This window comes from Bos mutus, chromosome 15, assembly GCF_027580195.1.
Source record: "Bos mutus isolate GX-2022 chromosome 15, NWIPB_WYAK_1.1, whole genome shotgun sequence".
Taxonomy (NCBI): Eukaryota; Metazoa; Chordata; class Mammalia; order Artiodactyla; family Bovidae; genus Bos; species Bos mutus.
The window spans coordinates 52,291,062-52,303,653 of NC_091631.1; the positions used below are offsets into that span (position 1 = coordinate 52,291,062).

General features: G+C 41.9%; 1 protein-coding gene across 5 annotated transcripts in view; it reads left to right on the forward strand.

Annotated features, from left to right (window-relative positions):
• Nucleotides 1–12,592, forward strand: part of SIK3 (SIK family kinase 3) — a 263,839-nt gene that overhangs the window by 201,488 nt on the left and 49,759 nt on the right. For all 5 annotated transcript variants that reach the window (XM_070384161.1, XM_070384162.1, XM_070384163.1 and 2 more), the window contains exon 5: nt 12,378–12,502. In XM_070384161.1, coding sequence (XP_070240262.1) covers nt 12,378–12,502 — 125 coding nt within the window. The remainder of the gene's footprint in view (nt 1–12,377; nt 12,503–12,592) is intronic.

The following is a 12,592-nucleotide window of genomic DNA, read 5'->3' on the forward strand; positions in this document are numbered from 1 at the left end:
GCTTAAAACTCAACATTCAGAAAACTAAGATCATGACATCTGGTCCCATCACTTCATGGCAACTAGATGAGGAAACAGTGGAAACAGTGACAGAATGTATTTTTTTGGGCTCCAAAATCACTGCAGATGGTGACTGCAGCCATGAAATAAAAAGATGCTTGCTCCTTGGAAGAAAAGTTATGACCAACCTAGACAGCATATTAAAAAGCAGAGACATTACTTTGCTAACAAAGTTCCATCTAGTCAAAGCTGTGGTTTTTCCTGTAGTCATGTGTGGACGTGAGAGTTGGACTATAAAGAAAGCTGAGTGCTGAAGAATTGATGCTTTTGAACTGTGGTTTTGGAGAAGACTCTTGAGAGTCCCTTGGACTGAAAGGCGATCCAACCAGTCCATTGTAAAGAAAATCAGTCCTGAATATTCATTAGAAGGACTTATTCTGAAGCGGAAACTCCAGTATTTTGGCCACCTGATGCGAAGAGCTGACTCATTGGAAAAGACCCTAATGCTGGGAAAGATCGAAGGCACAAGGAGAAGGAGACAACAGAGGATGAGATGGTTGGATGGCATCACCGAGTCAATGGACATGAGTTTGAGTAAACTCCAGGAGTTGGTGATGGACAAGGAGGCCTGGTGTGCTGCAGTCTGTGGGGTCGCAAAGAGTCAGACACAACTGAGCGACTGAACTGACTGATTTACAACTTTAGTTGTTTCGACTAGTTTCAGGTATGCAGCTATACGTATCCACATACGCACTCCTCTTAAAATTTTTTTCCCGATATTTTGCCATTACAGGACCCTGAGTCAAGTTCCTTGTGCTGTATACAGTTGGTCCCTATTAGCTATTTACTTTATATTTAGTAGTGCTGGATATTATTACACTTTATAATATTTCCCAAGCCACTGAGTGCGTAATGGTTATCTCATTGTGGATTTAGATTTTAATTTCGTCTTAATAGTGAGATTGAACTCCTTTTATGTCTTTTGGCTTTTTTTAAGTATCTGCTAAAAAAAAGTCTTCTGCCCGTGTTTCTACTGGGTTGTCTGTCTTACTGATTTATAGGAGTTTTTGTTTCAATAATAAGAACATGAGTCTTTTGTTTTATGTGTTACAAATAGCTTCTTTTGTTTCGAGATTTCTCATTTCATTCTCTTTAAAATACCTTTAAAATACCTTTAATGAATACACCTTTTAGTATAATTTTAATGTAACCAAATTTACTATCTTTTCCTTTATGACGTGTGCCTTTTGTTTCTTGTTTAAGAAATCCTTCCATCTCCTGAAGCTATAATTTCCTTTATTACTTTATTTAAAAAAACTTTGTAGTTTTACCATTTGTATTAAGTTGATCTACCTAGAATTGATTTTAGAATATGATATGAGGAAAGTGTCCTATTTAATTTTTTCCCATAGGAAAAATCAGATGTACCTATGGCATTTATTGAGAAATTAATCCTTTCCCCAGTTTTATACAGTGCCTACTGTCTTTTCAATGCACTGTTTTTCAAGCAACTTGTTGAGAAACAATATGTTTCAAGGCTTGTATGCCTTTGGGAATTATGTTAAGTATAGCAAAGGATTGGCAGTCAAGAATAAAACGAAAAGCAGTAGTATATAATAACTGAGGAATTTAGAAGTAGTATAAAAATAATTCTGGGATGTACATTTACCTCAGTATAAACATATGCATGATGCTAAAAGCACAGTGTGGGCTTTGAGGGTGTCCAGGCTGGCATTATAGGCTGAACTTTGTTCTTAGTAAGTCTTTTTTTTTTAACCTTTGAATTTGAACATGATACTTAATGACCCTCACTTTCCCAGAAGTGAAATAAAAATAATGCTCATCTAATCCCCAGTGGCTCAATGGTAAAGAATCCGCCTGCAGGAGACATAGGAGAGGAGGGTTCAATCCCTGGGTCAGAAAGATCCCCTGCAGGAGGAGATGACAGCCATCTCCAGTATTCTCACCTGGAAAATCCCAAGGACAGAGGAGCCTGGTGGGCTGCGGTCCATAGGGTTGCGAAGCGTCAGGCTCGACTAAGCAACTGAGCACACACAGACACACATACTCTGTAACAGCACTTGATGGAGAGTCGCTTGAGAAATATGTTTACTTTATTCCATAGAATTCCAGGAGCTGCACAAATGGGAAAACTGCAGCACTGGGAGAGACAGATCCAGGGCAGCCCAGGATGCCTGACTCGCCAGAGTCCTCGCTGCTCCACTGCATGGCCCAGATTGCTCATTTCTCAGCACCCTGAATGAATTTGCTCTGAGTTCAAAATTATTAATTGGTTGTCATCCAACTTAGTAAGAAATGCGTTGTCTTATTCATAGTGTGACATTCTAGATGATTCAGAATGAATCTGGGTTATGTTCATAGTTCATTCCTATGACTTAGCATTTCTTTTAAGACAAATTAACTAACAAAACTTCTGAGGGGAAGTTATACGATTTCTAGTCTCAAGTATTTATATGTGATCACAGTTTTCCCTCAGATAGAAGTACCTGTACAGTACTTGGATGACATCGTATGGTTGCTGCAGACGACCTTTTCCTTCTTTGACATGCTTTTCTCCTCTCAGCTTCTTTGTTATAATGATAAGATATCTCTCTCTTGCTTTTGTTCCATCCTCTTTCTGATCCTGTACCTATAGCATAGGAAGTACTTATGGGTGTCCTAAGCCATAACTCCCAGCCATTCCTTTTTCATTATTCTTTCAAAAAACTTTTATCCATTCATTACTACACCTTGATTTGTCAGAACATCTCCACTTGAATTTCTTCTCACCTTCTTAAACCAAACTTTGCACCTTTTTAAATAAAAACAAATCTTTTTCTTCCCAAATCAAATACTCTGTGCCTTCCCCTCCTTTTTATCCTATGTATTATCTCAAGTACTGTCCTAGCTTTTGTCAAAATAATTTCTGAGTTGTCTCATTTTCACTGTTTTTACTTTCTCACAGGCCTTCTACTTCTCCTCATACATTTTTTATAATTTTTTTTAGTTTTTAGGCTAGGCCACGTGGCATGTGAAATCTTAGTTCCTTGATCAGGAATCACCCACATCCCCTGCATTGGAAGCATGGAGTCTTAATCACTGGACCACCAGAGAAGTCCCGCCTCATACTTAATCTAGTCTTGCTTTCAGGTTAACTTTACTGCATCTGCCTGTACCAGAAGTCCCAGTGACTCCTCACTGCCCATCACTTCAGTTCGGTTGCTCAGTCATGTCCGGCCCTTTGCTACCCCATGGACTGAAGCACACCAGGCTTCCCTCCTATCACCAACTCCCGGAGTTGGCTCAAACTCATGTCCATCGAGTTGGCGATGCCATCCAACCATTTCATGGCCATAAGAGTTCTCACACATTTTCAGGAAGAGTTGTTTTATTTGTTTACATTCAGATGTCTAAATTATTTCCAGGAGATCCAGTAGGTCTGAGGTGAAGTTGTGGATCACTCTAAATACATTGATAATCCTGATGTGCTGACAGGGTTGAAAATCAATGGTTGGAAGAGGACATAGGAAACCGAATGAGTACTGCTTATGATTTGACATAAATAATTATTCAGATACCAGTACTTTATTTGGGTGGTGGGTTCACAGGTGCTCATTGCATAACTAAGTAGAAGAAAACATAGGGGTGAATCTGTGTGACCTTAGGTTAGGTAGTAATTTCCTAGCTATGACACTGAAAGTATAAGTACAAAAGAAAATCTGGGTAAATTGGACATTAAAATTTAAAAACCTCTGTGCATCAAAGGACACTGTCAAGAAAGTGAAAAGATAATCCACAGAATGGGAGAAAATATTTGCAAATCATATCTATGGAGTTGTATCCAGAGAATATAAATAATTTTTACAACTTAATAATAAAAAGATAATCCAGGGAACCTGGTGGTCCAGTGGTTAAGGCTCCATGCTTCCATAGCAGAGGACAAGGTTCAATCCCTGGTCAGGGAACTAAGATCCTACATGTTGCCTGCTGCTCAGGAAAAAAAAAAGATAATGCAATCTAAAAATGGGCAAAAGATTTGAATAGGTATTTGTCCAAAGAAGATACACAAATGGCCAATTAGCACATGAAATGATGCCCAGCATCATTAGCCATCAGGGAAAATGCAAATTAAAATCGTGGTGAGGTACCCCACCCCCCAGAAGAGCTGTAATTTAAAAAATATAAAAAGATAGTAATAAGTGTCAGGGAGGATGTGGAGAAATTAGAACTCTTGTACGATGTTGGTGGGAATGTAAAGTGTTACAGCCATGCAGTTTCTGAAAAGGTTAAATATGGAGTTACCGTATGACCCCGCAGTTCCACTCCTAGGTATATATGTAAGAGAAATGAAAACATACATCCACAAAAAAAGTCACATGAATGTTCATAGCGACATTATTTATGGTACCCCCTACCAAAAGAATCAGTCTAAATATCCATCAAGTGATGAATGGATACATAATGTGGTATGTTCGTACCATAGAATATCACTCATAATTTAAAAAAAAAAAGAGTGAACTACTGATAGATGCTACAATGTGGATGAACCTTGAAAGCATTATGCTAATTGAAAGTCAGTCAGTCAGTCAGGTCAGTCGCTCAGTCGTGTCCGACTCTTTGCGACCCCATGAATCGCAGCACGCCAGGCCTCCCTGTCCATCACCAACTCCTGGAGTTCACCCAAACTCATGTGCATCTAGTCGGTGATGCCATCCAGCCATCTCATCCTCTGTCATCCCCTTCTCCTCCTGCCTCCAATCCCTCCCAACATCAGGGTCTTTTCCAGTGAATCAGCTCTTTGCATGAGGTGGCCAAAGTATTGGAGTTTCAGCCTCAGCATCAGTCCTTCCAATGAACACCCAGGGCTGATCTCCTTTAGGATGGACTGGTTGGATCTCCTCGCAGTCCAAGGGACTCGCAAGTCTTCTCCAGCACCATAGTTCAAAAGCATCAATTCTTCGGCGCTCAGCTTTCTTCACAGTCCAACTCACATCCATACATGACTACTGGAAAAACCATAGCCTTGACTAGACAGACCTTTGTTGGCAAAGTAGTATCTCTGCTTTTCAATATGCTATCTAGGTTGGTCATAACTTTGCTTCCAGGGAGTAAGCATCTTTTAATTTCATGGCTGCAATCACCATCTGCAGTAATTTTGGAGCCCAAAATAATAAAGTCTGACACTTCCACTGTTTCCCCATCTATTTGCCATGAAGTGATGGGACCAGATGCCATGATCTTAGTTTTCTGAATATTGAGCTTTAAGCCAACTTTTTCACTCTCCTCTTTCACTTTCATCAAGAGGCTTTTTAGTTCCTCTTCACTTTCTGCCATAAGGGTGGTGTCATCTGCATATCTGAAAGTAGCCAGTCACAAAAGACCACATATTGTATTTGTTGTTCAGTCGCTCAGTCGTGTCTGATTCTTTGTGACCGCCATGGACTGCAGCACACAAGGCTTTCCTGTCCTTCACCATCTTCCAGAGCTTGCTCAAACTCATGTCCATTGAGTCAGTGATCCCATCCAACCATCTTGTCCTCTGTCATCCCTTCTCCTCCTGCCTTCAGTCTTTCCCAGCATCAGGGTCTTTTCCAATGAGTCAGCTCTTCACATCACGTGGCCAAAGAATTGGAGCTTCAGCTTCACCATCAGTCCTTCCAATGAAAATTCACGGTTGATTTTCCTTCAGATTGACTGGTTGGATCTCCTTGCAGTCCAAGGGACTCAGGAGTCTTCTCTAGCACCGCGGAGAAGTCTGGCCTGTTGTTACTGTGTAATGTTGTTTCTTGCCGTATACCTCTGTGAACCTTACATCATACCTAGGGTACTTTCTTTATTGTTGCTTCAACTTAGCGTACTAGTTCCAAGTGATTAGCCTTTTGCTCTGCTTTTCCCCAACCACCACTTAGAAAAATCTCTTTCCATAGTCCCCCTGTGCTTTTCTAGATCCAGTCCACTCAACTCAAGTTCTGCTTTCTTTTTTGAGTCCTTCAGTAGGAACATATCTTTTCTGCATTCGCTTCTTTCATAGGAACCAACACATTGCTCTACTGATACATGAGTGAAGGAAATGGAAGAACTTAGTTAGAGACCCTGATGATGACATTAAGAATAAAAAGCTTTAGGAAACACTGAAAGACATTATGATTAAGAGCAGCTTTCAGTTCAGTACAGTTCAGTTGCTTAGTTGTGTCCGACTCTTTGTGACCCCATGAACTGCAGCACACCAGGCCTCCCTGTCCATCACCAACTCGTGGAGTTTACTCAAACTCATGTCCATTGAGTCAGTGATGCACTTCAACCATCTCATGCTCTGTTGTCCCCTTCTTCTGCCCTCAATCTTTCCCAGCATCAGGGTCTTTTCAGATGAGTCAGCTCTTTGCATGAGGTGGCCAAAGTATTAGAGTTTAAGCTTCAATATCAGTCCTTCCAATGAACAGCCAGGGCTGATCTCCCTTAGGATGGACTGGTTAGATCTCCTTGCAGTCCAAGGGACTCTCAAGAATCTTCTCCAATACCACAGTTCAAAAACATCAGTTCTTCTGCGCTCAGCTTTCTTTATAGTCCAACTCTCACATCCATACATGACCACTGGAAAAATCATAGCCTTGACTAGACAGACCTTTGTTGACAAAGTAGTGTCTCTGCTTTTTAATATGCTGTCTAGCTGGTCATAACTTTCCTTCCAAGAAGTAAGCGTCTTTTAATTTCATGGCTGCAATCACCATCTGCAGTGATTTTGGAGCCCCCAAAATTAAGTCAGCCACTGTTTCCACTGTTTCCTCATCATTTGCCATAAAGTGATGGGACTGGATGCCATGATCTTAGTTTTCTGAATGTTGAGCTTTAAGCCAACTTTTTCACTCTCCTCTTTCACTTGCATCAAGAGGCTCTTTAGTTCTTCTTCGCTTTCTGCCATAAGGGTGGTGTCATCTGCATATCTGAGGTTATTGATATTTCTCCCATCAATCTTGATTCCAGCTTGCTACTGAACCAAAATAAGATGAACATGCCCATTCCATTGAAGGGAAATTTGGTTTTCTAGGATCAAGGTAACTGATCAAACTTAAATTCTAAAAGCTTTTCTTTCCTTTCTTCTTTGACGTTTCTGATCCAAGCCAGCAAGAATTCTCCATCATTCTTTTTTAACCATTGCTTTAAATTTTTCATGAGAATTTCTGCTTCCAGGTTGGGTCATCTTGCAGTTTTTTCCATTTGCCTGCATGTGTAGATAACTCAAAACCAACACAAATCTTAATGATTCTGTTCCATGTCTTGTCTGTTCCCCGCCTATCCCAGTATACCTCCACATCCCACTAGTAGTCCCTTCAGCCTTCCCTAAACTACCAATAAAACCCCAAATAGACTGGTTTGAATTTTAACTGCTTTCATTTTTCCCTGCCAGTCTTCTTAACTATGGGTAGCAAACCCCTCTCCCTCAAGGAAGGTAAGCTACTGAAAGAATAGAGGAGGAATTCTTTTCTTCTCAGTTATTCAGTCCCTGCAGTGTTGATTAGAAGGAATTAAACTTTCACAGTGAGCTCCAAATTTCATATATGTTATTAATTGGAGATTTCTCTTAGTAATTTAAGTGTTCAGAAAATAAGTTATGGTTTTGCTGAATGGACAGTGAGCTGGCCAGAATTTTTAACTTACCGGCTGCATAGCTGTATTGAAGATTAATGTGTAACACTTGTGATGAGGCACTAGTGAAGACACGACACCAGTATGCTTTCAGTAAAACTGAATTTACAGTAATAATATGTGTATCGAAGTGGGAGGGTGGGTCAGATTCTGTTAGGTTTGTTACGTTAAAGAATGATTTGGGACTTCCCTGCTGGTCCAGTGGATAAGAATCTGCCTGCCAATGTAGGGGACATGAGTTCTATCCCTGGTCTGGGAAGATTGCACAGGCCATGGAGCAGCGAAACCCGTGTACCCACAACTACCAAGCCCACAGTCTAGAACCCTCAAGCCACAACAACTGAGTCTGTGTGCTGCAACTGCTGAAACCAACAGCTGTTGAGCCCATGACCCACAGCTACTGAAACCGGTGTGCCTAGAGCCTGTGCACAGCAACCAGAGAAAGCCCATGAGCAGTGACGAAGACCCAGCACAACAAAAAATAATAAAAAGAAGAAAAAGATGAATTGGCCTTTGCCAGGATCATTCATTGGAGGAAGCTAGTGTTCATGGCAGGGAAAGTGTCATAGCAAGCACAGTGAAGCAGATTTTGCTTAAAAGTGCAAAACCCTTAGGGTTAGGAGTAAGAGTAATATATGGAGTGATTAGAGGAGACCCCATGACACATTTACAAGACTAAAGGGTTTTTGTTTGCTCTTTAATAGGAAAGAGAGGCAAGCTGGTGGAGGGATGGTGGTTTTTGAATCGCTGTCAGTCTTTGGGTCTAGCTGTTGAAGCAGCTGTGTAGCTGTAACTTGCTGTGGAAGCAGGTGCTTCCCCCATATGGCCTCTTTAGATGTCAGACCCTGCTCAGTCATTCATTCTTGCACACTCATTTTTCATATAAACACCTAATAGCAATCTAAGCCTGTAGCTATTGCTGAAGATGGTTTCCTTTGATATTGTTTCCTTTGTAAAGATTTCCTGTTTGGTAGATTAAAAACAAAAAGAAAACAAGCTCTTGCTCTGTAACTTCTCCTCCTCAGCAGAGTAAAAGAGTAGAAAGGTGATTAATTGTAGCTAGAGCATTCATAGTTCAAAATGACAAATTTCCCTTATATACTTTAAGCTGCTTATTGGGAAGTTTTAAAATCAAGTGGTATTAATTCATTGCTTGCCCTGTGGCATTCTCCATTCAAAACATGAGCAGAATACTCCATGACTTTCTCTTCTGGACTTTGCTATCCAGTCACACCAACATCAGAGCCCATCAATTATTACAGTCTCCATCAACATGTCTTCCTCACTGTGCAGCGAAAGGCTAGTCGGGGGAAAGGATCCAGTGAAGGTCTTTGCCAACCAATTAAAGATACATCAAGAGTCCTCTTTCTAAATAATCCCCAAAGTACCAGCTCTGTTGAATCACCTTTTTGGGATTTTTAGCAACCTATCCCCAGTCTCTTAAGAAAAACAGGTTAAAGACTTCAACTGATAAAATGATTGGGCTTCAAATGTCAAAGATTAGTTGGTAGGGCTTTAATTGCAGTTGCATTCAACTCAACATTTGTTAAGCACCTATTGTGTTTAAGTTAAACTGTGTGTTAGGTAATATGAGAGTCAGAGATGAAAAAAAGTATTTTTAAGGAATTAGTTAGAGAGGGGGTAATTTTGGGGGGCTCCAAAATCACTGTAGATGGTGACTGCAGCCATGAAATTAAAAGACGCTTACTCCTTGGAAGGAAAGTTATGACCAACCTAGATAGCATATTCAAAAGCAAAGACATTACTTTGCCAACAAAGGTTCATCTAGTCAAGGCTATGGTTTTTCCTGTCATCATGTATGGATGTGAGAGTTGGACTGTGAAGAAGGCTGAGCGCCAAAAAATTGATGCTTTTGAACTGTGGTGTTGGAGAAGACTCTTGAGAGTCCCTTGGACTGCAAGGAGATCCAACCAGTCCATTCTGAAGGAGATCAGCCCTGGGATTTCTTTGGAAGGAATGATGCTAAAGCTGAAACTCCAGTTTGGCCACCTCATGCGAAGAGCTGACTCATTGGAAAAGACTCTGATGCTGGGAGGGATTGGGGGCAAGAGGAGAAGGGGACGACAGAGGATGAGATGGCTGGATGGCATCACGGACTCGATGGATGTGAGTCTGGGTGAACTCCGGGAGTTGGTGATGGACAGGGAGGCCTGGCGTGCTGTGATTCATGGGGTCGCAAAGAGTCAGACACGACTGAGCGACTGAACTGAACTGAACTGAACTGAGACCTCTACTAGAGAAAGGTGTGTGTGTGTGCATGCTCAGCCTTGTCCGACTCTGCGACCCCACAGACTGTGGCCCACCAGGCTCCTCTGACAATGGGATTTCCCAAGCAAGAGTACTGCAATGGGTTGCCATTTCCTTCTCCAGGGGATCTTCCCAACCCAGGGATCGAACCCATGTCTCTTTCATCTCCTGCATTGACAGGCAGGTTCTTTACCACTAGTGCCACCTGGGAAGCCTAAACAGATAGGATAGTATGTTATTTATATGTGGAATTAACAAAAATAAAGGAGGAATACAAAGTAATAAGGGAATGCAGAGAAGGTAGAGGACATTTCTTATAGGAGATTCAGGAAGACTTGACAGATGAGGCATTTATTTTGCATTAATGAATGAGAGTATTTGATTTCTCTTGTCGAAGTAGCTATAGTGATTCTAATGATGGCCCCACCTCTAAGCCCCTTGTGATCTTGGAGGGCTGACTAGCGGGTAGAGGCCATAGGAGCTGGCCAGCTGCCAGTCAGTCTAATAAGGCTCCAGTAGCCAGGAGGTGACAAGAGGACTGGCCTAGCGCTCCCATTGCAGTTGTATTGCAGTTTAGTTTAGTGGCCCTCTCTTGAGTCCCTGCTATGTATGAAAACACCGTCTGGAGAATAATATAAATAGAACAATGTCCCTAGTTTACTAACTAGTGGAGGATATAAACACACGATACAACTCAGTATAACATGAGGCTTGTGATTGGGCTGTAGAGGTACAAACAGAGGGCCAGGGGAGCAAACAGAGGAGGAAGCCACTGACGTGGTGTCAAGGCGGGAGTCAGTGAAGGCCTCATACGGGAAGTAATATTTGACTGGGCACTGAAAATAAGTGCTATTTCTCAAGTGGCAAGGAAAGGAAAAGGCATGGCACAGAAAGGAAGCAGCGTAAGAGAAGCTCAGAAATACAGGATGTGGATCGTCTGGCCATGCCAGAATGCCCAGGGCTGGGCTGGAGATGGAGGGTTGAGCTGGCTTGTCGTGAAGGACCCTAAATGCGAAGAGAGCTGGGCTCTTCTGTGAGCAGAAAGGAGCCAGCAGGTGTTTCTGAGTGAGGAGGAGCGAGGCGTGATTTGTGTCTTGCTCCCTGCTCTAAATGGGCAGCTTAGCGGCAAGCAGAGGGCAGTAAGCAAGAGTGCCAGTGGAGAAGATGAGAGAAGATGAGAGTATGAGCTGAGATGGGGGAATGGAAATGGAAAGAAGGAGGTAAGTTCAGGACACACAGGGTAGAAGCAGTACAAGGTTATCTCCGGTTTGAAATGGAAATGAGAGGTAGCGAGGCACGAAGAGCCAGTGCTCCTAGTACTGTGATGGTAACTCCATAAATGAACACGGGAACATCGTTGGAAGAGCAGTTTGATTTTGGAAAATGGCAAAGTTGAGATGTTTCTTCCCAGGCAAGTACTGGAAGGCCACATCAGCAACTTAAGAGTGGTACCAGGATCAGAGCTATAAATTTGGAGAATCATTACCAAACAGGTGATTGATGATGGTGGAAGCTATGGGCCCAGAAGAGCTGGTCCTGAGGAACCATAGAGGAAGTAGTAACAGTCAAAATCAGCACATGCCTTACTAGAAAACACCTGGAGGAGGAGGAGGAAGAGCAAACAGCAAATGGAGGAAGAATTGTCATTGGGAGTAAAACCAGGAGAGGGTGAGGAGCTCCTGAGAGGTGCTGGGAATGTGGGAAAATGGCAGGCCTGGGAAAGGACGGAGCTTCAGCCTGCCTTACCTGGAGTCATTGATATAAATATTTATGTGCATAGAAGTATTTCTGAGTCAGTGAGACGCTGTCCTTCGGCTCATTTAAGTTCTTAGTCTTCCTCTCCACTCTCTACCCCTCCAGTCTCCCGTCTACTCTCTCTTCACACAGTGGGAGGGGGAGAAATAAAAAAGAGGAAGTTGAAGTTAAAGTGTAAACATTCTTGGTTTGATGGCAAATAAATTGCATATTCTTTATCTTGAATAAGCCATCTTAATGGTAATAAAGTCACTTTGTCTAATTTTTAAGTTCAGTGTCTGTCGTGGTCATAAATGTGTTTGTCACAAGAAGTAAAAATAATCTGAAAATCCTGGGTCCAGCTGAGTAGACTTAACATGTATTTCCTGATTCTGATGTGGTCTTGATATCAATCTTTATCCAATTTTGTTTTTGTTCTTAAAGGTACCACTCACCTCAGTCCAGATTTGTGAAGGAAATGGTACTGATTTTGGTACTGATGTAAACCAATCATATTTACTTTTGGTTAACCAGATATCTTTTACTTTCCAGCCCATCTGTATCTCTGTTTCAGTGTTATTTTAAATTTAAGCGGCTGGTTATATAATTTCTAAAAGTTCTCTTTTCGTGTTTGATATTCACACTTAAGGATCCAGAATCTTTATTCTAGTGACTAGAAACTCGTCTTCACTGGTCAAGATCACATGAGTGGTGTCCATTTGTCTTTCTAGATTTTGGCTTCAGTAACCTCTTCACCCCTGGGCAGCTGCTGAAGACCTGGTGTGGCAGCCCTCCCTATGCTGCTCCTGAACTCTTCGAAGGAAAGGAGTATGACGGACCCAAGGTGGACATCTGGGTATGTGACTGCTGCCTCTTCTCCCTGCAGCGTTAGTTACCCTAGTCTGACGGCAGCTGTCCTCATCCTGGATGAGACTGAGATCTTGAT